Raw genomic sequence first — 27895 nt, 5'->3', positions numbered from 1 at the left:
ATTCTTGGCTGTAGTCCTTTCATTTAATAGTTTGAATATTCGATTCCACTCCTTCTGGATTGTAAGATATGTGCTGAGAAATCCAATGATACCGAATGGGTTTTCTTTTATAGGTTATTGTCTCTTTTCCCTGGCTGTCCTGAGAATTCTTTCTTTGTCACTGATTTTTGATAATTTTAATACAATATGTCTTGGCGAAGGCCTTTCTGGGTTGAGATAATTGGGTGTTCTGTTGACTTCCTGAATTCTAAGCTCCAGCTTGTTCCTTAGATTTGGGAAATTCTCGGCAACTATTTGTCCGAAAATGCTTTCTAATCCCTGCTCCTTTTCCTCCCCTTTGAGAATGCCCATTATTATTGTTTCCTCTCCTGATGGTGTCAGGGCCGAACGGATATGCGGCTACACCTAGTGTCAATGTCAGCAGAATTGCTGATTGAGAAGGGAAGGTTCCATGGTGAGAAGCCCAGTTGGAAGAATGCACAAGAGGCAGATTTGAGGCTGAATCGGCAGGCACCAACTTTATTGTGTGGAGCGCACTTCCGTTGGGAAGTGCAGTTCTATTGGGGAGTGCAGTCTATTGCATGGGGTACACAGTCTTGTGCATACTTCTCCTGATCCCTTTTCTTGTGCTCCCCTTCTGCTTTCCCCTTCTTCTCTCCAGGGGACCGCATGGCTCCTCACATAGCAGAGTACAATAGTGGCATTCAGCCACACATGCGTAATACAATAAGCTGAAGTATGTGTACACATTATTTAAATCTGGGGTCCTATTCCTAGCCTTGGGCCTGTATCACAGCTAGACCTTTGATCAGCCGGCCTTGGATAACAGCCAGACCTTGGATCACAGTCAGACCTTAGGCCAGCCAGGCCTGGTGCCCACAGATGGTATCAGCTAGTTCTTGTATTTCTCTTTCACTGTTTTTCATTCTTCAGTTTCTCTCTTCTTTCTTCTGATTTATTTCTAGATTTCTGTCTTCTATATCACTGATCCTTTTCTCCATTTGGTCGACTCTATTTCCCAAGCTTGCTCTTTCATTTTTCGACACTTTCAGTGTGCTCTTCATCTCCTGAAATTTTTATTTGGTTCTTTTTTAGCTTTTCAATCTCCTTGCTAAAGTACTCATTCTGCTGATTTAGTTGTTTTTTCAGTTCCTGAAATTGTTGATATGAATTGTTTTGGATCTCAGATTTTTTTTTTCAGAAGTACCATCCTGAATTCTCTGTCATTTAAGTTGCATATTTCTATATTTGTAAGCTTCTTTTCTGGAGATTTTTTTCTTTCTTTCTGAGATGCCTTGTCACCTTGGTTGTTCATGGTGTTTAATGGACTATTTCTCTGCCTGGGCGTTAACGGAAGTGTATTCTAGAAAGAAGATTTATTATATAAAGATCTTTTCCAGAAAGAAGATTTATTATATAAAGATCTTTTCCAGAAAGAAGATTTATTATATAAAGATCTTTTCCAGAAAGAAGATTTATTATATAAAGATCTCTCTTTAGCCTGTTGCAAAGAAGGCGTTTTTCTTTTGGTTTCCAGTAGGTGGGGTCTAAGCCTCTTGGATCTCTGCTTTGTATAAAGTCTCAATAGTGCCTTTTTTTTCTTATAGATATTTAATCATGCTTGCTACCCTCAGTGTCAGTCCCTGTCAGTGTTAGCGACAGTTTCAGAAGTGTTTGCTCAGATTCCTTTGGGGCTCCATGGTGATCAGTCTCAGAGGATATGGGGCAGGTTCCCTCTGGGTTGGGGGATAGGCTTACAGCTCAGCCTCATGTTTTGCAACCCAGCTGGTAATAATCAACTGTTATTTCTCTGCTGTACTTGCTTCTTTGCTGTCCCCACTTCTCTGCTTTCACTCTGATCCTTGGGCACTGCTGCTGGCTGCATGGAGCTCACAGCTCTTCCAGGCAGGGTTGTTCAGGGAACCCACCCCTTCCTCCTGCAGGGAGCTTTGGCTGTGAGAGGCAACTTCTTTGTTTCCTCCAGTCTACTGCCTCAGGCCTGGGGTTCTGACCTGTGGTAGCTCTTATGTGCAGATTCCATGCTCAGACATGCTGGTGTGCAGTTTTCATGTTTTTTTTTTTTTGTTGTTGTTGTTGAGTTTTAGATATTCAGCTTATCGTTGTCTCAAGGGAAGAGATCTGGGAAGTCTCTCACTCCACTATGTTTCTGACGTCACTCACAGGTTGCCTTGTCAATTTGTTGATGATTTCTTTTGTTGTGCACATGTTTTTTAGTTTGATGTAGTTCTCTTGTTTATTTTTGCTTTTGTTGCCTTTGCTTTTGGTGTCAAATCTAACAAAATCATCACTAAGACTGATGAATGTCAAGGAGCTTACTGCCTATATTTTCTTCTTGGAGTTTTATGATTTCAGGTCTTATGTTTAAATATTTAATCCCTTTTGGATTGATTTTTATGTATGGTGTAGGATAGTAGTCCAGTTTCATTCTTTTGCATATGGCTTTCCAGTTTCCCCAGCACTATTTGTTGAAGGGACTGTCCTTTCCCCATTGTACATTCTTGTCTCCTTTGTTGTAAATTAATTGATCATATTATAAGCTTATTTCTGGGCTCTCTATTCTGTTCCATTGGTTTATGTGCCTGTATTATACTATTTTTCCAATATCATACTATTTTGATTACTATAACTTTGCAATATAATTTGAAGTCAAGAAGTATAATGCCTCTAAATTTGTTCATCTTTCTCAAAATTGCTTTAGTTATTTGGGGTGTTTTGTATTTCCATACAAATTCTAGGATTGTTTGCTTTATTTATGTGAAAAATGCCACTAGAATTTTGATTGGGATTACATTGAAGCTGTAAGTTTCTCAATTCTGTTCTATCCTCTTTCCCAGAATGGTCCCTTGCTGGGTGCTGTGGGGAGCTTTGACTGGGCTGGTGGAGCCTTTCTTCATATGCCAGAGGATAAAATCACCTTCATCAACACAACCAGGGTAGATTCAGACATGAATGATGCTTACTTGGGTAAGTGAAGGGAATAGGAGTACTCTAAGAAGGGGTCAAGATGTGGCATAACTCAACCAGTGTTGATATTGAATCTTTCATAGAATTTTGGGATAGCTTTAAAGAAGACATTTCAAAATTTCATTTAATTATGTTAGCAAAGGGGAATATAGTGTGGGGTCCAGTTACTCCAACCTACCAAACATGGGACTGCCCCTTCTCAAGGGATAGGCCTGCTAGAAGTGTTAGAGTCTGTGAGGAAAAATGTTTCTCTTGGATCACCATCTTTAGGTTATGCTACCGAAGTCATCTTGCGAGGCCAAGTGCAAGCCCTGGTTCTGGGAGCACCTCGATATCAGCATACTGGTCTAGTGATGATGTTCAGACAGAATGCTGGTGCCTGGGAGACCAACACTCTTATCAAGGGCAGCCAGGTGAGTGCAGATCATGTGGATTATGAATGTGCAAATAAAGGCACCCTGGATCCTGAGAGATTCCAGGACTGGCATCACCAGGTGCCATGGGTAGCAGTGCTTTATAAAGGAACCTTTAGAGGGTTTTGAGCTGGAGACTCATAGGATCAGCTTTGCATTTGAGAATGTTGTATCCTCACTTTTCTAACAACAATAAATAACACTTGATTTATGCAGAGCTCTCTATAAGTCTACCTGTGTACAGAGCTGGTATTTGACAATACATAACCAGTATAGCCATATTAGTTATTAAAATATTGAAATAATTTTATATCTGTTAATAAGTAGCTGTTTCCCTGAGGTATCCCCTCTCCCTATGCACACTAGCTCCTTCCTCATTACTCTTGAAACTTCCCCAGCAATTACGAGGTCAGGCACCTCAGGGGACCTCTAGGACCTATTTCAGCTAAGTCCCTGATCAATTCTTGAGCAGTCCTAACAGTTCAATACTTTAAATAACATCCCTGCAAAAGCAGTGTGATTGAATCTTATGATGTGTGTGAGGCAACAATCTTTAGTCAAAATCATCCTTGCAAATTCCTAAAATAAGACTGTACCCATGATATCGTGCCTGTAGTTCTGTGTATATTCTTTTAATTTTCATCTGTGGTTCTCTTTAGCCTGCAATTAATGCATCATATGTGGATGACCAGTTTACTCTAATACCTGAACAAGCTTGTCATAATTCTTTGTCAATAGTCACATTCTCCATATGATCTTTAAAGGTTTTACAAACACATATTGGCTGCTGATGGTGTCAGTGCTTGGAACATATAAGGGATGGGGTGGGGGAGAATGTGTAGGGGAATTCCAGGAAGTCAAGTGTGGATGTGATGCCACTTCTCTGTTTTGTGTGTGTTCCAGGATCATATGGGGAAGATTGGTTGGTAAACTCCCCCACCACACACAGATATTATGCATGCAAATTTCAATCAAGGGTGATAAATAAACTGAGACAATGTGAGTGTTATGAGAGCAAAGGGGAGGGGCACCTACACAAGAGCATTAGGGAAGGCTTCTTGAAGGAAGTGACAGCTAAGGTAGAACTAGAGAAGTGAAGAGTGAGGAAAGAAAAGAGTCAGAGGAATGAAAAAGCATGAGTTTAGAGTGTGTGTATATGGGGGTGGAGGAGTATGGGAGAAAACACTGGAAAGAAAAGTAGGAAACAGATTCATCTTAAATTTATTGACTCCCTCTATTTCTACTGCTATCAGCCTGGTTCAGGCCATCATCATCTTTTCTGTGGACCTACCGGTAGCCCCCTTACTGCTCTCCTAAAATTCCATGCTGCCTTGCTCTAATCCATACTTTAAATAACATCCCTGCAAAAGAAGAAGAGTGAACTTTCTAGAGGAAACTATATCAGTCTTCAATTTAAGACCCTTTGTTGACTACACACCAATATGCAATAACGATTTAAAATTCCTCAACAAAATCCAGTTGACTCTTGAACAATATGAGTTTGAACTGTGTAGATCCACCTTTTTTTCAATAACTATATATGAAAAAATTTTTGGAGATTTCTGACAATTTGGAAAAACTCACAGATAAACTATAGAGCCTACAAATATTGAAAAAATTAAGAAAAAGTTAAGTGTGTCATGAACGCATATAATATTATGTATATAACATGTAAAATATGTGTTAATCAACAGTTTATGTTGTCAGTAAGGCTTCAATAGTTAAGTTTTTGAGAGTCAAAAGTTATACATGAATTTCATTTACATGGGGGATTGAAATGTTGTTCAAGGGTCAACTGTATTAGCAAATTGAATCCAGCAATCTATAGAAAGGATAATACTCATGATCAAGTGTGGTTTATCCCAGGAATGCAAGGCTTGTTAACAGTGAACTTTGGGAATATATTAAAAAACACCGGAGATATACTAAAGAACACTCAATTTTATACTTTAAAATGGTGAATTTTATGTTTGTAAATTTTATCTCAATTAGAAAAGCTATTCTGAATAAAACAATCAATGTAGTTCATCATAACAATAGACTGGAAAAGAAAAAACATAGTAATATTAATAGGTACAGAAAAAGAATTTGACAAAATGCAATATCCTTTCATAATATTTAGTTCTCAGCAAACTAAGAACTAAAGGAAACATTCTTAGTTCCTGAGAAACAGTAAATTTATAAAAAAAATCTACAGCTAGCATCATATTTAAAAGTAAAAGAGAACATTTTTCTCCTAAAATTGGAAAGAAGCCAAGAATATCTATTTTCATTGGTTTTATTCCACATTGTATTGGAGATGTGGCCAGTGCAGTAAAGCAAGAAAAAAGGCAGAGAAAGTATATGGAGTAGAAAGGAGAAAATAAGATTGTCTCTATTTGCAGATGACATGATTGTTTGCATGGAAAATCCCAAAGAATCTACAAAAACTACTATACCTAGTAAGTTATTTCAGTAAGTTCTCAGGATACAAGATCAACATATAAAAATCAGTTGTATTTCTATACTAGCAATGAACACTTGGAAATTTAAATTATAAAACCAGTAGTGTTTATAATAACACCAAAGACTGTGAAATACTTAGATGTAAATCTAACAAAATGTGTGCAATATCCGTATGCTGAATACTACAGAACCTAATAAGAGAAATCAAAGACATAAATAAATGAGGAGATATTTTGTATGTGAACCGAAAGACTCAATATTGTTAAGATGTCAGTTCACCCCAAGTTGATCTATAGATTCAACCCAAGTCGATCTATAGATTCAACCCAAGTCCAATCAAAATCTTAGTAGTGTGTTTTGTATAACTGACAAACTGATTCTAAGATTTATGTGGAAAATTATAGAAAGTAGAATTTCCAAAACAGTTTTGAAAAAGAACTTAGATAAATACCATTAAGTATTTAGTGGAGGAGTCATATACTGCCTGATTTCAAGACTTACTATAAAGTTGCAATAATCAAGACACTGTATTGGCAAAAGGATGGAAATGAAGATCAGTGGAACAGAATAAACCTGAAATAGATTGACACATATGTAGTCAGTTGATTTTCTTTTTTTAAATTCATTTTTTAATTACAGATGACGTACAATATTATATTAGTTTCAGGTGTACATCATAGTTATCAGACATTTATCTACCTTACAAAATGATCACCCTGATAAGTCCAGTACCCTTCTAATACCATACATAGTTATTAAAATATTTTGACCATATTCCTTATGCTGTACTTTACATGTCTGTGACTATTTTTATAACTGGCAATTTGTACTTCTTAATCTCTTTTACCTTTTTTCACTCATCTTCCTGTCTCCTCCTATCAGGCAGCCACCAGTTTGTATCTATGAGTTTGTTTCTGTTTTGTTTGTTCACTTACTTTGTTTTATTAGATTTTACATACAAGTGAAATCATATGGTGTTTGTCTTTCTCTGTATGACTTATTTAACATAGCAGAATATCCTCTAGCTCCATCCATGTTGTTGCGAATGGTAAGATTTCATTCTTTATTTTTATGACTGAGTAACATTGTATATATGTACCACTTCTACTTTATCCATTCACCTATCATGGATGTGTAGGTTGGTTCCATATCTTGGCTATTGTAAATAATGCTGAAATGAACATGCATGTATCTTTTCAAATTAGTGTTTCAGTTTTCTTCAGATAAATTCCCAGAAGTGAAATTGCTGAGTCATATAACAGTTCCTTATGTTTTGTGTATTAACCCCTTCTTGGATATATCATTGGTGAATACTTTTTCCTGTTCTGTAGGTTGTCTTTTCATTTAGCTTATGATTTCCTTTGCTGGGCAAAAACTTTTTAGTTTAATGTAGTCCCATTTGTTTACTTTTTCTTTTGTTTCCCTTGCTTTGAGAGACATATCCAAAAAATATTTTGCTAAGAACAATGTCAAAGAGTTTACTATGTTTTCTTTTAGGGGTTTTATGATATCAGGTCTTAGGTTTAAGTCTTTAATTCATTTTCAGTTTATTTTTATATATGGTGCAAGAAAGTGGTCTATTTTTATTTTTTCTTGCATGATGTATCTGTCCAGTTTTCCCAATCCCATTCACTGAAGACACTGTCTTTACCTTATTGTATATTCTTGCCTCCTTTGTCATAGATTAATTGACCATTTAGGAATGGGTTTATTTTCTGGGTGTCTATTCTGTTCCATTGATCTATGTGTCTGTTTTTATCTCGATATCACACTGTTTTGATCACTATGGCCTCGTAGTTTATGTAATACCTCCAACTTTGTTCTTTCTCAAGATTGCTTTGGCTATTTGGGGTCTTTTGTGGTACCATGTACATTTTAGGATTATTTGTTTGAGTTTTGGGAAAAATGCCATTGATATTTTGATAGGTATTACATTGAATCTGTAGATTGTTTTGGGTAGTATGAACATTTTAACAATGTTAGTTCTTCCTATCCATGAGCATAGTCTTCCATTTATTTGTCTCTTCTTCAATTTATTTCTTTAATGTCTTACAGTTTTCCAAGTACAGGTTTTTACCTCCTTTGTTAAATTTATTCCTAGGTACTTTTTTTTTGATGCAATTGTAAATGGATTTTTTTTTTTTACTTTCTCTTTCTGATAGTTCATTATTGGTGTATAAAAATGCAACTGATTTCTGAATATTAATTTTGTATCTTGCTCTTTTCTGAATTTATTTATTAGTTCTAACAGTTTTTTTGTGGAATCTTTTATTTACAGCTTTTTTGAAATATAATAGACAATTAGTTTCTCATATTTACAGTGTAAAATTCAATGACTTTTTTTCAATTATAGTTGGCATATAATAATTAGTTTCACTTGTACAGTATAGTGATTAGAGATCTATATAACTAACAAAGTGATCATCCCAATAAATCTAGTACCCCTCTGCCCCTTACATATTTATCAAAACATTGCTGACTATTTTTCTTATGCTACACTTTATATCTCCAGGATTATTTGGTAACTATCCATTTGTACTTCTTAATCCCTTTGTCCTTTTTCACTGATCACCCCCCCAAATCCCCTCCCATCTAGTAGCCCTTAAAATATTCTTTGTATCTATGAGTTTGTTTCCATTTTTGTTGTTATTGTTTATTTTGTTCTTTAGATTCCACATGTATGTGAAATCATGTGACAACTGTCTTTTTCTATCTGACTTACTTCATTTAGCATAATACCCTCTAGGTCCATCAAGGTAATATCTTTTTCTATTCCCTTACTTTTAGTCTGCATGTGTCTTTTAATCTGAAGTGAGTCTCTTATAGGCAGCATATGCAAGGGTCTTGTTTTCTTACCCATTCAGCCACACTACCTTTTGGTTGGAGTACTTAATTCTTTTCCATTTGAGGTACTTATTGATAGATATGTAGTTATTACCATTCTTTATTCATGTTTTTGATAGTTTTTTGTTTTTTTGTTTTTTTTTTTGTTTTTTTTACTCTAAAGAAGTTCCTCCAACATTTCTTGTAATATTGGCTTGGTGATGATGAATTTCTTTAGGGGTGTGTGTGTGTGTGTGTGTGTGTGTGTGTGCGCATACAGATGTGTGTAAGGGAAGCTCTTTATCAGTCTTTTGACCTAAATAATAGCTTTGCTGAATAAAGTATTCTTGGTTGTAGATCTTGGGTTTTCATCACTTTAAATATTTTGTGCCAAGCCTTTCTGCTCTGCAAAGTTTCTTTTGAGAAACCAGCTGTCAGTCTTATGGGTGCTCCCTTGTAGGTAACTAATTGCTTTTCTCTTGCTGCTTTTAAGATTCTCTCTTTGTATTTAATGTTTGGCATTTCAATTATGATGTGTCTTGGTGTGGTCCTCTTTGGGTTCATCTTTTTTGGGACACTAAGTTTCCTGGGGTTGTATGTCTATTTCTTTCACCAGGTTAGAAAAGTTTTCTATCATTATTTCTTCATATAAGTTTTCTGCTTCTTGTTCTCTTGCTTCTCCTTCAGGTACCCCTATAATGCAGATGTTATTATATTTAATTTTGTCCCATAGGCTCTTTAAATTATTATAATATTCTTGGATTCTTTTTTTTTACTGTTCTGATTGAGTGCCCTCCACTTTCCCATTCTCTATATTGATAATTCGATCCTCCACTTCATTCATTCTGTTGATTCCCTCTAATATACTCTTCATCTCAGATAATGTATTCTTCATTTATGACTGGTTCCCTTTTATAATTTCCATTTCCATTTTTATGTTTTTTATCTCTTTGTTAAAGTTCTCATTGAACTCATCTATACTTCCCCTAAGTTTATTGAACATCTTTATAATCAGTGTTTTGAACTCTGCATCTATTACATTGCTTGACTCCATTTTTCCTGGATCTCTGTTCTGTTCTCTCATATGGTTTCTGCTTCTTTGTCTTCTCATTTTGCCTGCCTTTCTGTGTCTGTTTCTATGTACTAAGCAAAACTCCTAAGTCTCCCGGTCTTATTAATGTGGCTTTGTGTAATAGGTGTTCAGCAGCACAATCTTAAGAGGGGTCTAGCTGCAGGTCAAGTTTAACCCCAGCCTGTGCCCATCCAGGGCCACCCGTTAAGATTCAGCAAGCAATCCACAGATGCTATGCTTATAGTTGCCTCAAGAAACCATACCAGAAACTGAGGTCAGCTGCCACCAGTGTGGGTCTTGGAGTTGACTCAGCAAGGAGCACTGGACTCGTGGAGGATACCACTGGATGTCTCTTAGGTGGGGCCACGAGTTGGGGGAGGTGGAATTTCAGGGAATCCTCTTGGCAGAGCGACCTGTGTTATACAGTTTGATGACGTCTCATCTATACCTGCTTCTGCAGATGCACACTGGGAGTTGGGAGGGCTGAACAGAGAACAATGGATGCCTCCAGCACTTCTGCCTGGGAGAAAGCCTCACCTCCAGCCCTCACTCCAACAACTCAGTGTTCTCCTTTAAGACCCTAGTGCTCCCCGCCGGCACCCAGGCAGCCAACCTGGTGCTGGTGCTCAGAGTAAGAGAGTCTGTCACCTCAAAATTCTGTTTGTGGACACAGCCCCTTTAAAAGGAATGTCCGCAGATGCTGGCTGCAGCTGTTGTAGCTTCCGTCCCACTCAGCAGCTTGGGACTAAGCAGCCTTGTGTCTCACCCCCTTCTACTCCCTTCCATTGCAGGGTGATTTCTTATTTCTCTCATAGTTCTGGTGCTTCTGTTTATTTAAACCCCAGGCAACTCTGCTTGCTGTTTGCTCCTTATTTTGTTACAACTTTGTCATGGTCACAAGAGAAGTACAAAGCCTCTATCATCTACATCTCCTCCCTACCACCCTGCCCCCAATCTCTTTTGTAGAATCTTTTGTTTCTTTTTCTTGTCTGATTGTTGTGGCTAAGACTTCCAATACTATGTTGAATAAAAATGATGAAAGTGGATGTCCTATCCTATTCCTGATTAAAAAACACTTTCAGCTTTTCACTGTTGAGTTCGATGTTAATTGTAGGTTTGTTATATGTATCTTTTATTATGTTGGGTTAGGTTTCCACTATTTCCTCTTCTCTGAGAGTTTTTTTTCATAAATGGGTGCTATATTTTGGCAAATGATTTATCTACATCTATTGATATGATCGTATGATTTTTATCTTTCATTTTGTTTATGTGTGTATTATGTTAATTGATTTGCAGATATTGAACCAAACTTGCATCTCAGGAATAAATCCCACTTGTTTGTGGCATATAGTCTTTTTATTTTTTATTTTTTAAAATTTTTTATTAAGTTTATTGGGGTAACATTGGTTAATACAATTATATAACTTTCAGGTGTACATTATCATTTGACATATGTATGTTCTATTGTATGTTCACCACCCAAAATTCAGTTTCCTTCAGCTACCATATATTTGATCCCCTTGATCAACTTCACCCTCCCCCTAAGCCCCTATATTTGACTCCCTTTACCCAGTTTACCTTCTCCCTCCTCCCCCATCCCACTAGTAACCACTACTCTATAGTCCTCTTAACCACTAACCTATAGTCCATGTCCATGAATCTCTGTTTGTTTGTCCTGCTCATTTGTTGCTTTTAGGTTTATATCCCACATATAAGTGATATCATGTGATTTTCAACTTTTTCTGTCTGGCTTATTTCACTTAGTATGATTATCTTGCGATCCATCCATGTTGTCACAATGGCAGTATTTCATCTCTTCTTATGGCTGAGTAATATTCCATTGTATATATGTACCACAGCTTCTTTAGCCAATCATCTATCGTAGGACACTTTGGTTGCTTCCATGTCCTGGCCACTGGAAATAATGCTGCTCTGAACATCGGTGTGCAAATATCTTTTCAGATATGAATTTTCAAGTCTTTGGGGTAAATACCCAGTAGAGGGATTGTTGAATCATATGGTAGATCAATTCTTAGTTTTTTGAGGAATCTCCATACTATTTTCCATAGTGGCTGTACCAATATGCAGCCCCACCAGCAGTGTATGATGGTTCCTTTTTCTCTGTATCCTCTCCAACATTTATTATTACTTGTCCTATTGATTATAGCTATTCTAACAGATGTGAGATGGTATTTCATTGTGGTTTTGATTTGCATTTCCCTAATAGCTAGTGATGTTGAACATCTTTTCATATATTTGTTTGCCATTTGTATGTTCTCTAGGGAGAAATGTCTGTTTAGGTCCTCTGCCCATTTTTTGATTGGATCGTTTTTTGTTGTTGTTGGTGTTATTGAGTTTTATGAGTTCTTCATATATTTTGGATATTAGGCCCTTATTGGAGGTGTTGCTTGCAAATATATTTTCCCATTCGGATGGTTCTCTCTTTATCTTATTGATGATTTTTTTTTGCTGAGCAGAAGCTTTTTAGTTTGATGTAGTCTCATTCATTTACTTTTGCTTTTACTCCCCTTGTCTTTGAGGCCAAATTCATAAAGTCCTATTTAAGTCCAAGGTTCTTGAATTTAGTTCTTATTTTTTCTTCTATGCATTTTATTGTTTCAGGTCTTATATTCAGGTCCTTAATCTATTTTGAGTTAATTTTGGTGTGTGGTAATAGACAACAGTCTAGTTTCATTCTTTTTCAGGTGGTTTTCCAGTTTTCCCCACATCATTTATTGAAGAGGCTTTCCTTTCTCCACTGAATGTTTTTGGCTTCTTTGTCGAAAATTATTTGCCCATATAAATATGAGGTTACTTCTGGACTCTCGATTCTGTTCCACTGTGTGTGTTCGTATGTCTGTTTTGTTGCCAATACCATGCCATTTTGATTACTGTCGCTTTGTAGTATAATTTAAAGTCAGGCAGAGTGATGCCTCCAGCCTCATTCTTTTTTCTCAAGATGGCTTTGGCAATTGGAGGTCTTTTGTGCTTCCATACAAATCCGATAAATTTTTGTTCTATTTCTTTAAAAAAATGCCGATGAGATTTTGATGGGGACTGCATTAAATCTGTATAATGCTTTAGGTAATATGGTCATTTTAACTACGTTAATTCTTCCAATCCGAGAACACGGAATATCTTTCCATTTCTTTGTATCTTCTTCTATTTCTTTTAATAGGGTCTCATAGTTTTCATTATATAAGCCTTTCACTTGTTTTATCAGATTTATTCCTAGGTATTTTATTCTTTTGTTGCAATTGCAAAAGGAATGATTTTTTTCCACTTTGTTTCTGATGCTTCATTATTAGAGTATAGGAATGCTATGGATTTTTGAATGTTGATTTTATATCCAGAAAATTTACTGTATTTGCTTACTGTTTCTAGTAGTGTTCTTGTAAAGTCTTTAGGGTTTTCTATATAGAGGATTATGTCATTCGCAAATAGTGACAGTTTGACTTCTTCGTTTTCTATTTGGAAGCCTTTTATATCTTTCTCTTGCCTGATTGCCCTCGCTAGGACCTCCAAATTTATATCGAATAACAGTGGCGATAGTGGACAGCCTTGCCTTGTTCCTGATCTCAGAGGGACTGTTTTTAGTGTATCACCAATAAGTATAATGTTGGCTGAGGGCTTGTCATATATGGCCTTAATTATGTTAAGGTACTTTCCTTCTATACAGATTTTGTTAAGTGTTTTTTATCATAAATGAATGCTGTATCTTGTCGAAGGCTTTTTCTGCATCTATTGATATGATCATATGAGCCTTATTTTTTAATTTGTTTATATGGTGTATCACATTAATTGATTTGCGTATGCTGAACCATCCCTGTGCCTCTGGAATGAAGTCGACTTGATTGTGGTGTATAATCCTTTTAATATGTTGCTGTATTCGGTTAGTTAGTATCTTATTTAGGATTTTTGCATCCGTGTTCATGAGAGATATTGGTCTGTAGTTTTCTTTTTTTCTTTTTGTTATCTTTACTAGGTGTTGGTATCAGGATAATGTTGGCCTCATAAAATGTGTTGGGAAGTATTGTCTGCTCTTCTATTTTTTGGAAGCGTTTGAGGAGACTAGGTATTAAATCTTCTTTGAACGTTGGTAGAATTCACTGGTGAAGCCATCTGGTTCTGAACTTTTACTTTTTGGTAGGTTTTGACGATGTTTCAATTTCCATACTGCTGATCGGTCTATTTAGATTTTCCAGTTTTTCTTGATTCAGTCTAGGAAGGTTGTATCTTTCTAAGTACTGGTCCATTTCTTCTAGGTTATCCAATTTGGTGTTATATACTTTTTCATAGTATTCTTGCATGATCCTTTGTATTTCTGCAGTGTCTGTTGTAATTTCTCCTCCTTCATCCCTGATTTTGTTTATTTGTGTCTTTTCTCTTTTTTTTCTTGAGTGAGTCTAGCCAGGGGTTTGTCAATTTTATTAGCCTTCTCAAAGAACCAGCTCTTTGTTGCATTTATTTTTTCTATCTTTTTTGTTTGTTTGTTTTCAATTTCATTTATTTCTGCTCTAATTTTGATTATTTCTTTCCTTCTGCTGACTTTAGGCTTCATTTGTTCTTTCTTTTCTAGTTTTTTAAAGATGAAGTGTTAGGTTGTTTATTTGGGCCTGTTCTTGTTTTTGGAGATAGGCCTGTAATGATATGAACTTTCCACTTATGGCTGCTTTTGCCATGTCACAAAAGTTTTAATATGTTGTACTATTATTATCTTTTGTTTCCAGGTATCTCTTGATCTCTCTTTTTATTTCTTCCCTGGCCTACTTATTCTTCAGTAGCATATTGTTTAATCTCCATGTGTTTGTGGTTCTTCCTGATTTCTTTTGCAGTTAATTTCTAGTTTCAAAGCATTATGATCAGAGAATATGGTTGGTATGATTTCAATCTTCTTATATTTGTTGAGGCCATTTCTGTGTCTCAGTATGTGGTCAGTCCTTGAGAATGTTCCATGTGCACTAGAGCAGAATGTATAAGCAGCTGTTTTGGGATGGAAGGCTCTGTAAATGTCAATTATGTTCCGTTGGTCTAATGTGTCACTTAAGGATGTTATTTCCTTACTGACTTTCTGTTTGGATGATCTGTCCATATCTGACAGTGGGGTATTTATGTCCCTTACTCTGATAGTGTCCTGGTCTATTTTTCCTTTAGTTCTGTTAGTAACTGCTTAACATATTTCAGGGCTCCCTGATTGGGAGCATAGATATTAATAAGTGTTATGTCTTCGTGATACATGATTCTCTTTATCATTATGAAGTGTTCCTCAGTATCTTTCTTTACCTTTTTTATCTTCTGATATTAATACCGCTACTCTCGCTTTTCTCTGAATGCCATTTGCTTGAAATATCATTTTCCGCACTTTCACCTTGAGTCTATATTTGTCCTTGGAACTGAGATGTGTCTCTTGAAGGTAGCATATGGTTGGGTTTTGTGTTTTGATCCAATCTGCAACTCTGTGCCTTTTTATTGGTGAGTTCTGTCCATTTACATTTAGGGTGATTATTAGACTACGAGGTCTTCTTATAGCCGTTATATCTTTTGCTTCCTGGTAGCTCAGTTTCCTCCATTGTTTCCTTGTCCTTGTGCTTCTGTTTTCTTTATTTTGATCGAGTTTGGGTTTTCCCTTGGTTTATACCCTTGGTTTATATTATATACAATGGTTCTGAATCTTTGTTGTGTGGTTACCATTATGAATATGTAAAGAATAGTTATATATGTACAGTCATCCATTTTCTTCTGTGCGTGCCTTATCTCCCTTCCCCTTTGCAAATTTGGATCTTCAAATCCCCCTCTTTTTGGTCATTGTTATCTCAATTTGTCCCTGTGTATGCTGAATGTTCATTATTATCTTGCTATAGCAATTCTCTTATTATTTAAGCTTATAATGCCTTATTCTTAGTAAGGATTGCGCTCTTCTGCTTCTATTTGCCTGATAGTCTCTTCACTCCGAATTATGTATTTTGTTGTTGTTATTTTGTTTTAGGTGAGCCGATCCCTTTCAGTATTTCCTGTAGTGCAGGCCTCATAGTGGAGAATTCCCTCAATTTTTGTATGTATGGAAAGGTCTTAATTTCTCCTTCATATCTAAAGGAGAGCTTAGCTGGATACATTATTCTAGACTGGTAGTTCCTTTCACTTAATAGTTTAAATATTTGATTCCACTCCTTTCTGGCTTGTAAGGTCTGCACTGAGAAGTCTGAGGATAATCTAATGGGTTTTCCTTTATAAGTTACCATTTTCTTCTCTCTGGCTTCCCTGAGAATTCTGTCTTTGTCTTTGATTTTTGATAATTTTAATACAATGTGTCTTGGTGAAGGCCTTTTTGGGTTGAGATAATTGGGTATTCTGTTGACTTCTTGAATTCCAAGCTCCAGCTCGTTTCTTAGATATGGGAAATTCTCATCCACTATCTGTCTGAAAATGCTTTCTAGTCCCTGCTCCTTTTCTTCGCCTTCGATAATGCCCATTATTCTTATGTTTCCTCTCTTGATGGTATCAGCTAGTCCTTGAATTTCTGTTTCATTATTTTTTATTATTTGGTTTCTCTCTTTCTCCTTCTGATTTATTTCTAGATTTCTGTCTTCGATATCACTGATCCTTTCCTCCATTTGGTCGACTCTATTTCCCAAGCTTGCTATTTCATTTTTCAACGCTTGCAGTGTATTCTTCATCTCCAGAAGTTCTATTTGGTTCTTTTTGAGGGTTTCAATCTCCTTGCTCTGCTCCTCTAGTATTTTTCATTCCCTGAAATTGTTGATTTGAGTTGTTTTGGATCTCACTGAGTTTTTTCAGAAGTACCATCCTGAATTTTCTGTCATTTAAGTTGCATATTTTTATGTCTGTAAGCCTATTTTATGGAGATTTTCCTCTTTCTTTCTGAGATGCCTTGTCATCTTGGGTTTTCATGGTGCTTAATGGAAGTGTATTCTGCTGGTTTTCCAGAACGAATATATTATATAAAGGTCTCTCTTTATCCTGTTGCAAAGAAGGCTCTTCTCTTTTGGTTTCCAGTAGGTGGTGTCCAAGCTTCTTGGATACCTGCTTTATATAAAGTCTTAATAACGCTTTTTAAATTTTCTTGTAGATATTTATTCATGCCCGCTATGCTCAGTTTCAGTCTCTGTCAGTGTCAGCAACAGTGTCAGCAGCATTTGCTCAGATTCTCCTGGGGCTCAGTGGTGTTTGGTCTCGGAGGAAATGGAGGGAGGGGCCCTTTGGGTTGGAGGTTGGGGGCTGTGGCTCAGCCTGTTTTTCAACCGCGGCTGGCAAATATCAGCTATTGTTCCTCTGTGGTCCCACTTCGCTTCTCTGCTTTCTGTGCTGATGACTGGGCCTTGCAGCCAGCTGCTTATGGGGAGCTCACAGCTATCCCAGGAAGGAATGTTCAGGGAACTCACCAAATGAACTTGCCATTCCTTCTCCCCTTCCCCTCCTCCTTCAGGGAGCTCCTGTGGCTGCAAGAGGCAGCTTCTTTATTACTCCCAGTCCACTGCCTGACACCCCGGGTTCTGAACTGTGGTAGCTCTTATGTGCACGCTCAGAGGTGCTGGTGTGTAGTTTGGGTGTTTTTTGTTGAGTTTTAGATGTTTAGCTTATTGTTGTTTCAAGGGGAGTGATCACTCAGCCATGTTTTTAACAGATTCCTCCTGTATGATCTTTTTAATGTATTGCTGGATTCAGTTTGCTAATATTTTGTTGAGGAATTTTGCATCTATATTCATCAGGGATATTGGTCTATAATTTTCTTTTTTTGGGTAATATCTTTATCTGGTTTTGGAATCAGGATAATGCTGGTCTTGTAAAATGAGTTTGGGAGCCTTTCCTCCTCTTCAAGTAATTGGAACAGTTTGAGAATGATACCTATTAATTCTTTGAACATTTAATAATTTTTTTGTGGTATTTTCCTATAATCTTTTGTATTTCTGTATTGTCAGTGGTCACTTCTCTTTCATTTCTCATTTAAAAAATTTTTATTATTAGTTTCAAGTATATAGTGGCTAGACATTTATGTAGTTTATGATACAAGCCCCTCGATTATTCTATCATCCCTCTGGCTCTACACATACACATAGTCATTACTTTACTGCTGACTACATTCCCTAAGCCATGATCTCCATCCCCATGATCATCTATCAACTACTAATTTGTTTTTAACTCTTCCCCATTTTCTCTTAGCCCCTCGACTCCCTTCTCTTCTGGCCATCATTAGATTGTCCTCTATATTTGCGAGTCTGTTTTTGATTAATTTGTTCTTTTTGTTTCTTAGATCCACATATAAGTGAAATTATATTGTATTTATCTTTCTCTGTTTGACTTATTTCACTCAGCATAATAACCTCTAGGTCCATCGATGTCATTGCAAATGGTAGGGTTTCATTTTTTTATGGCTGGGTAATATTCCATTGTATATATGAACCATAACTTCTTTTTTTATGCCTACTTTCTTTTTCTCAATATAATAATTTTGAAGTTCATTTATGTTGTTACCATGTGTGGTAGTACTTAATACAATTCCACAACTAATTACTATTCTACTATGTGGTTATACTGATGTTTATCCATTATACTGTTGATAAACATTTGTTTTCAGTTTGGGGTTTTTATTAATGTTATTTAAAATTTTATTTTATTAGTTTCAAGTATAGAGTACATTGGTTAGACATTTATATAGTTTATGAAATGATCTCCCTGAATTTCTTTCTTCTGGCTCTACACCATGACTTCTTTATCCAATCATCTGTTGATAGGTGTTTAGGTTCCTTCCACATCTTGGCTATTGTGAAGAGTGCTGCCATGAACATAGGGATGCATAGATCTTTACAAGTTATTGTTTTGGTTTTCTTTTGATAAATACCCAGAAGTTCAATTGCTAGGTCAAAAGGTATATCCATATTAATTTTTTGATAACCTCCAGACTGTTTTCCATAGTGGCTGCACCAATTTACAATCCCACTGACAGAGTATGAGTGTTCCCTTTTCTTCACATCTTTGCCAGTACTTGTTGTTTTTTTGATTTATTGATGATTGTCATTCTGACAAAGGAAACCATCAACAAAATAAAAAGACAACCTACTGAATGGGAGAAGATATTCGCTCATGACACATCTGATAAGGAGCTAATATCCAAAATTTATAAAGAACTCATACAACTCAACAACAACAACAAACAACAAACAACCAATCCAATTAAAAAATAAGCAGAAGACCTGAATATATATTTCACCAAAGAAGAAATACAGATGGCCAATAGACATATGAAAAGATGCTCAAGACCACTAATCATCAGAGAAATGAAATTAAACCCACAATAGGTATCACCTCACACTTGTTAGAATGGCTATCATTTCTGATTTTATTTATTCGGGTCTTCTCTTTTTTTTTTTTGATGAATCTGGTTAAAGTTTATCGATTTTATTTATCCTTCAAAGAATCAGCTCTTGGTTTCATTGATCTTTTCTATTTTTTAAAAATCTATTTCATTTATTTCCACTCTGGTCTTTAGTATTTCCTTTCTCCTACTCTCTTTAAGCTTTATTTCTTCTTCTATTTTTAGTTCCTTCAGGTGTAAGGTATGATTTTTTATTTGAGATTTTTTGTTTGTTTGTTTCTTGAGGTAGGCCTGTGTTGCTATCAATTTCTTTTTTAGAAATGTTTTGGCTGTGTTCCATAGATTTTGTGTCATTGTGTTTTCATTTTAATTTGTTTCAAGGTGTTTTTGATTTCGTCCTTGATCTTGTTGTTGACCCATTCATTATTTAGTGGCATGTTATTTAGTCTCCATGCGTTTGTGTGTTTTTGTTTTCTTCTTATAGATATGTAGTTTCATACAATTGTGATTGGAGAAGATGCTTGATATGATTTCAGTCTTCTTAAATTCTTTGAGTCTTGGTTTTTGGCCTAACATGTAACCTATCCTGAAAATGTTCCATGTGCACTAGAAAATAATGTATTTTCTGCTACTTTGGGTGAAATGCTTTAAAAATATGAATTAAATCTGTCTGGTCTAATGTGTTATTTAAGGCTGCTGTTTCCTTGTTGATTTTCTCCCTGGATGATCTATTTCTTGATGTCAATGGGATGTTAAAGTCCCCTACAATTACTGTATTACTGTCAATCTCTATCTTTATGTCCATCAATATTTGCTTTATATATTTAAGTGCTCAGATATTGGGTGCCTAGGTATTTATGAGAGTTATATCCTCTTGTTGGATTGATTCCTTTATCATTAAGAAATGCCCTTCTTTGTTTTTTTGTTACGGCCTTTGTTTTAAAGTATATTTTGTTTGATATAAGTATTGCTCCCTCAATTTTTTTTTCATTTCCATTTCATGATGTTTTGTTTTCCATTCCTTTACTTTCAGTCTGTGTGTTTTTCGATCTGAAGTGGGTCTTGTAGGCAGCATATTATAAGTCTTTTTCTTAAAAAAATTATTCAGCCACCCTATGTCTTTTGATGGGAACATTTAGTCTATTTGCATTTTAAATAATTATAGATAGTTATGTAATTATTGCCATTTTATTTATGTCCTCCCTTCTTCTTCTTAAAAAAGTCCCTTTAATATTTATTGTAATACTGGTTTAGTGGTGATGAGCTCTTTTAGCTTTTTCTTGCATGGGAAGCTCTTTAGCTCTCCTTCAATTCTAGATGATAGTCTTGCTGCATAGAGTAATCTTGGTTTTAGGTCTTTGTCTTGGATCATTTTGAGTACTTTGTGCTATTCCCTTCTAGCCTGCAAAATTTCTGTTGAGAAATCAGCTGATAATCTTATGGGGGCTCCTTTGAATGTAACTAACTGCTTTTTTCTTGCTACTTTTAAGGTTCCCTCTTTGTCTTTAACCTTTGACATTTCAGTTATGATATGTCTTGGGGTGGGCCTTTTTGAGTTCATTTTGTTTGGAACTCTGAACTTTCTGGACTTGTATGTTCATTTCCTTTACCAAGTTGAGGAAGTTTTTAGTTATTTATTCAAGTAGGTTTTCAATCCCTTGCTCTGTCTCTTCTTCCTCTGGTATCCCTATGATGTGAATGTTGGCATGCTTGACTCTGGCCCAGAGGTCCCTTAAAATATTCTCATTTTTAAAGTCCTTTTTCCTTTCTACTGTTCTGATTGGGTGTTTTCTGCTACCATATCTTCCAGGTTGCTGATTTGATCTTCTGCTTCATCTAATCTGCTGTTGATTTCCTCTAATGTATTCTTCATTTTAATTGTTGTATTATTCATTTCTTTTTTTTAAAAAAAATTTTTAATTAAGTTTATTGGCGTAACATTGGTTAATACAATTATATATTTTTCAGGTGGTATTATTCATTTCTGACTGGTTCTTTTATATGGTTTCTGTGTCTTATTTTATGTTTACTATCTCTTTGTTGAAGTTCTCCCCTAAGTTTATTAAGCATACTTATAACCAGTGTTCTGAATTCTTTATCTGGTAGATTGCTTATCTTATTTTGTTTAGTTCTTTTTGTGGAGCTGTGTCCTGTTTTTTCATTTGGGACATTTTTGTTTTTCTTCTCAATTTGGCTGACTCACTGTGTTCGTCTCTATGTATTATGTATATTTGATATGTCTCATCGTCTTGAGATAATGGCTTTATGTAGAAGGTGTCCTATGGGGTCCAGTGGCACTGTCTCCCTGGTTATCTGAGCTGGATGCTCCAAGAATGTCCCCTGTGTGGTTATTTGTGTCCTCATCTTGTAGGTGAGCCTCAATTGGCACATCATTGGGTGGGGTTGTCTCTCAGGATAACTGGCTGTGAGGGCTGGCTGTTGTGTGGGAGCTCATCCCACAGAGTGGGAGTCACTTTAGCAGGGCTCTGTTGCCAACTGAGTTCACCTTTTGGATATGTCATTTGTGGAGTTGGTTGGGTGGTGCTCTGGTATGTTCTGAAGCTGGCCACTGGGTGTAGTGGTTTTGGAGCCTCTTGTCATGGACTCTGGTGCAGGCCAAGATCAGCCGTCACTTGTGCTTGGCTTGGGGCCACCTCGTAGGATCCAAAAAGTGATATATGTTTGGTTGCTGCTTGTGATGGGCTTGGAATTGCTTGTGAGAGGCTATGCTGTGAACTAAGACTGGCTGCCACTTGTGTCAGAATGGGGACCCTTTGATGGGTACTATAATGCAAGCTGAGGTCAGCCACCACTTGTGTTGGGCTTGTAGCTGCTTAGTTGAAACTGTGTTCCAAGCCAAGACTTGCTGTCACTTATGCCAGGCTTGGCCACCTGATGGGTGTTACAATGCAAGTTAGGACTGGTTGCTGCTTATGTGAGGTTTGGGGCCACTTAGCAAAAGGTATAAGGCATGCTGAGGCTGCCACGGCTCATTTGGAGTTTGTGGACCTTTGAGAGATTTTAGGAAAGTCTACAGCATGAGCCAAAGCTGGCCACTTGTGTAGAGGAACTGCTGAAAGAGACTTGGGCTATGTAGGAGAGATGGGTGGGGTCGATTCTCAGAGAGTCACCAGAGCGCAGGGAATGGTGTTAGCCAGGTTAGTGGGGAGCTCAGATCTGGTGCCCACCTACGCTGGGCCTGTGGGCTTGGAGGAACAATGATGGCTGCCAGCACTTCCATCCCTGGAGAGAGTTGCTTTAACCCTGCCCCTCCAGTCCTCACCCTGAAGTTAGTCAATTAGTTCCTCCCAGTATGCCCCTAACACTTTTCAAGCTGCTGTTCCTGTGCTGGAGGTTAAGAGTGAGTGAGTTTGATAGTGAGTGAGTCTGTGTGTGGGCCCTTTAAGAGCAGCACATTGGTCTCCAGCAGCCCTTTGTATTTCTCCAATGCAATTCCCTCTGGTTTTTATAGCCAGGTGTTATGGAGACTCTTCTTTCTGGCACCGGTGCCCGGGTTGTGGAGCCTGATGTGAGGCTGGACCCCTAATTCCTCAGGGGGAACCTCCATAGCTGAGATATCCCTCCCAATTCTTAATTACCACACCGTTGATATGGGACCTGCCCATTTCACATCTCTGCCCCTCCTACCAGTCTTGATGTGGCTTCTTCTTTATATCCTTAGTTATAGGACTTCTGTTCAGCTAGTCTTCAGGTGGTTCCCAATGATGGTTGTTCTGTAATTTAGCTGTAATTTTGATGTGATCATTAGAAGAGATGAACAGAGTTTACCTTTTCTACCATCCTGACCAGAAGCCTCTAGTCAATTGATTTTCAATAAAGGCACGATGACAATTCAATGGAGAGCTCTATGGTGCTGGAACAATTGGACATGCATAATAAAAAACAAAAGAAAATGAAAACCTCTACCGATATCTCATATCATATTAAGATTAATTCTAAATGGATCATAGAGCTAAATGTAAAATCTGAAACTATAATACTTGTGGAAGGAAACATAGGAGGAAATCTTTGTGACCTTGTGTTAAACAAAGAATTCTTAGATATGCTATAAATGTAGTCCATAAAGGAAAAATTGATAAATAAAAATTCATTGAAATAAAAAGTTTTTGCTCTGTGAAAGACACTATTAAGAGAATGAACAGATAAGCTAAAGAGACTGGGAGAAAATATTTGTAAGTCTTCCTTCTTTTGTTATTACATATTTGACAAAGGACTTAAATTCAGAATATATGATAAAGATCTCTTGAAATTCAACAACAAGAAACAGTTAAAAAATAAGCAAAATATTTGAACAGACACTTCACCAAAGAAGGTGTATAGATGGCAAAGAAGCAAATGAAAATATGTTCCATGCTAATAATCATCAAGGAAATACAATTAAAATCATAATTAGATGCTACTGCACATGTATTAGAAATAAATTGACAATATCAAGTACTGGCAAGGATGTTTATCAATGAAAACTCTCATACATTGCTGTCAGAATGAAAAATGGCATGCCTACTTTGGAAAACAATTTGTCAGTATCTTATAAAGTTCAACATACAGTTACCATAACAGCAATACCTCTCCTAGATATTTACTATTTACCTAGGAGAAATAAGTATAGATATTCACATGAAAACCTGTATATGAAAGTTTCTAGTGGCTCTACTCATAATTGCCCAAAACTGGAAACAACCCAAGTGTCACTCAGCTGGGGAATGGATAAAAAAACTGTGGTGTATACAATGGAATATGCACTAGAAATAACAAGAAATGGAATACTGATACATGCAACACCATGGATGAATATAAATGTTATTCTAGCTGAAAGAAGCCAGACCTGAAAGGCTATATACTATATAATTCCATTTATATAACATTTTGGAAAAGGCAAAACTATAGGGACAGAAAAGAGATGAGTAGTTGCCAAGGACTGGTGATTGAGAGAAGAGGTTGATTCTAGTGAGGCATGATAAAACTGTTCTGTATCTTGACTATGGTGATGGTTACATGACTAGTGTTTTGTCAAAACTCATGAAACTACACCAAGAAGGCTGGATTTTATTGTAAGTAAATTATATCCTAATAAACCTGACCTAAAAACAAAAAAAAATTCTACTGACTTTAGATTGATGCTTAAGTGTCTTTGTTGAGCTGTCATTAAGGCCTCCCTCAGTGCTGTCTGGGGCAGGAGTCATGTCTTGATATCCCCTGAATTTTTTCTTTCCTAGAACTTGCCCTAATTTGAAATTGCTATCTTTATCTGTTACTATTATCTCAGCTCTACCATGCTACACTGAGAGCCCCGGAAAGGCTCTGTGTCTCCACTACCTAGCCTCATGCTCAGCAAATAACAAACCCTTGTTTGTTGAATAAATGAATGAACGAATGACTAAATGGATGAATCCTATGGGTGAAGTCTACATACTGACATTGAACCTACTTTTTTTTTTTTAACATATTTTAAAAATTCTTTTAAAAGGTAAACATTATTTTTCAATACCAAACAAAAGTATTCCTGCAGCAATATTTATTTTTAATACAAGCCAGTTGATTCCTTATTAGCCGGACTGCCAACTCTGATTTTTCACTCTCCTAAAGACTTCCAATGTATTGAGAAGATATCCTGTCTGCTCTTGTAAGCTTTTCTGTCTGTGTTTTCCAATCCAAGTTCTTTGCTATCTTAATCTCCCTGAAACACCATTTGGAGTAAATCCTTACCCACTGCTCACCAAATCTATAACATGCTTCTCTCTCCGGCAGCACATCCAAATGAGAATTTATCATGAATTATATAGAGGATCACATCTGCTCCAAGGGCTTTCCCCAGAAGGCATGATATTTTTCATAGTGGAATCGCCCCCCGCGCCCCCTGACCCCTTCCCGCTCTGCTTTAGGTGGGAAGTGGTATGCGATCCTGGCCTTGTCTCTTTCAGATCGGCTCCTACTTCGGGGCCTCGCTCTGCTCTGTGGACGTGAATAGAGATGGTAGTTCCGACCTGGTCCTCATCGGGGCCCCCCATTACTATGAGCTGACTCGGGGGGGCCAGGTGTCTGTGTGCCCCTTGCCCCGGGGGGTGAGTGGCTGATGGGACCTGGGCTGGGTGGGGCCTGGGTGTGGGGTGGAGAAGTTGCCAGGGTTGGGGGCTGGCACTGTTTTTGTTTAGCAGAGGTCTAGGTGGCAGTGTAACGCTGTTCTCCGTGGGGAGCAAGGCCATCCCTGGAGTCGCTTTGGGGCAGCCCTGACAGTGCTGGGGGACGTAAATGGAGACAAGCTGATGGACGTGGCCATCGGGGCCCCAGGAGAGCAGGAGAACCGGGGTGCTGTCTACCTATTTCATGGAACCTCAGAACTGGGCATCAGCCTCTCCCACAGCCAGGTGAGGCCCTATCACTGTCCCTATCATGACAGTAGCCTCTTTGCTGATCTGTTGCTTTCTAATTCAGGTTTCTCACAGCTGCCAGATTAGTTCTTCCATTACTCCTTTTCAGAATTTTAAAAATATAACACACTTCACAGAAACCTCAAAGACTCCTCAATTCTAAATTCTTACCACAACTAAAGAAGGTCTTAGGGGCACCAACACCCACACTGTACCGATAAGATTAAGGCTTAGAGGTAGAAATGAGAAGCTGGAAGTGTTGGGATGTAGGCATTCCTTTTTTCCGAATCTCAGTCTAGTAGGGTAACCAAAAGTCATGGTTTGCCTAGGTCTATCCCAGTTTTAGCACTGAATATCTCCCATCAGAGGAAACCCTACCAGAACTGCATGCATCATGGGGCTTGTGACTTGTGCAGACAGACAGGGCCCCTCTCGGGGAATTAAGAACATTTTCAAATTTATAAGCAAAGTTAAAAGAACTGTACTGTAAACACCTATATATTTACAACCTAGAATCTACAATTAACATTTTACTAGATTTACTTGATCACATAGTCATTCTTCCTCTACAGTCCATCTTATTTAATTAAGGAATTCAAAGTAAGTTGCAATATTAGTCTACTTCACCTATAAATACTTCAGCATGTATATCATTAACTAATATTTGCTTACTGTTAGTTTTAAGATAAAATTTATAAATAAGACATGCACAAATTTTTAGCCATTCAATGACTTTTGACAAATGCATATACCTGTGTAACCAACCCTCCTAACAAAATACAAAACATCATCACTCCAGAAAGTTCCCTCCTGCCTTTTCCCAGTCAATTTCTGAACCCACTCCATCCCAGAGGAAACTGCAGTTCTGATTATTTTTCACCACAGATTAGTTTTACCCATTCTAGAACTTTATATAAAAGGAATAGTACGCTATATTGCCCCCAGTATATTTTTTTACAGGCTCTTAAGTTGTCATCAGGGCCTTACCCACTTCTTTCTGTATCATGGCACCTCTTTCCATAATTGTGTGAATATTCTAATTATGCCTCTTTTCATTTGGTGCCTTTTGCTTCTCTGTGTGAATGGGGTTTGAAGGCTCTGATTTTACTTAACTTTTATTACAAAAGCTTTACATGCCTGTACAAATTTATAAATCTAAAGTAAACAGTGATACAGTAAAGTCATAGCGTTCCTATACTCTAATAATGAAGCATCAGAAACAAAGTGGAAAAAATCTTTCCTTTTGCAATTGCAACAAAAGAATAAAATACTTAGGAATAAATCTAATAAAACAAATAAAGGGCTTATATAATGAAAACTATAAGACTCTATTAAAAGAAATCGAAGAAGATACAAAGAAATGGAAAGAATTGGAAGAATTAACATAGTTAAAATGACCATGTTACCTAAAGCATTATGCAGATTTAATGCAGTCTCCATCAAAATCTCATCAGTGTTTTTTAAAGAAATAGAACAAAAAATCATCAGATTCGTATAGAAGCACAAAAGACCCCCAATTGCTAAAGCCATCCTGAGAAAAAAGAATGAGGCTGGAGGCATCACTCTGCCTGACTTTAAATTATACTACAAAGTGACAGTAAATCAAAACGACATGGTACTGACAGCAAAACAGACACACGAACACACACAGTGGAACAGAATCGAGAGTCCAGAAGTAAACCCATATTTATATGGGCAAATAATTTTTGACAAAGAAGCCAAAAACATTCAGTGGAGAAAGGAAAGCCTGTTCAATAAATGATGCTGGGAAAACTAGAAAACCACCTGCAAAAGAATGAAACTAGATTGTTGTCTATAACCATACATCAAAATTAACTCAAAATGGATTAAGGACCTGAATATAAGACCTGAAACAATAAAGTGCATAGACGAAAACTTAATAACTAAACTCAAGGACCTTAGACTTAAAGAGGATTTTATGAATTTGACCTCAAAGGCAAGGGGAGTAAAAGCAAAAGTAAATGAATGAGACTACATCAAACTAAAAAGCTTTTGCTCAGCAAAAGAAATCATCAATAAGGTAAAGAGAGAACCATCTGAATGGGAAAATATATTTGCAAGCAACACCTCCAATAAGGGCCTAATATCCAAAATATATGAAGAACTCATAAAACTCAATAACAAAAACAAACGATCCAATCAAAAATGGGCAGAAGACCTGAACAGACACTTCTCCCTAGAGGACATACAAATGGCAAACATACAAAAAGATGTTCAACATTGCTAGCTATTAGGGAAATGCAAATCAAAACCACAGTTAAGATACCATCTCACACTTATTAGAATAGTTATGATCAATAGGACAAGTAATAACAAACGTTGGAGAGGATGCGGAGAAAAAGGAACCCTCATGCACTGCTGGTGGGACTGCAAATTGGTACAGCCACTATGGGAAACAGTATGGAGATTCCTCAAA

The 27895-nt window shown here is 36.9% G+C and overlaps 1 protein-coding gene across 8 annotated transcripts in view; it reads left to right on the top strand.

Moving 5' to 3' along the window:
* ITGAM (integrin subunit alpha M) overlaps window positions 1-27895 on the top strand; it is a 61831-nt gene that overhangs the window by 22220 nt on the left and 11716 nt on the right. For 6 of the 8 annotated variants that reach the window (XM_039884412.1, XM_039884413.1, XM_039884406.1 and 3 more), the window contains 4 exons: window positions 2856-2985; window positions 3256-3398; window positions 25012-25152; window positions 25243-25455. In XM_039884412.1, the coding sequence (XP_039740346.1) occupies window positions 2856-2985; window positions 3256-3398; window positions 25012-25152; window positions 25243-25455 (627 nt within the window). The remainder of the gene's footprint in view (window positions 1-2855; window positions 2986-3255; window positions 3399-25011; window positions 25153-25242; window positions 25456-27895) is intronic. The other 2 variants (XM_039884408.1, XM_039884410.1) reach the window with 1 other exon arrangement.

The sequence above is a fragment of the Pteropus medius genome, unplaced genomic scaffold (assembly GCF_902729225.1).
Source record: "Pteropus medius unplaced genomic scaffold, Ma_sr-lr_union100, whole genome shotgun sequence".
Lineage (NCBI taxonomy): Eukaryota > Metazoa > Chordata > Mammalia > Chiroptera > Pteropodidae > Pteropus > Pteropus medius.
The sequence above is the reverse complement of the archived record's forward strand: the minus strand, read 5'-3'. Positions and strand labels throughout refer to the sequence as shown.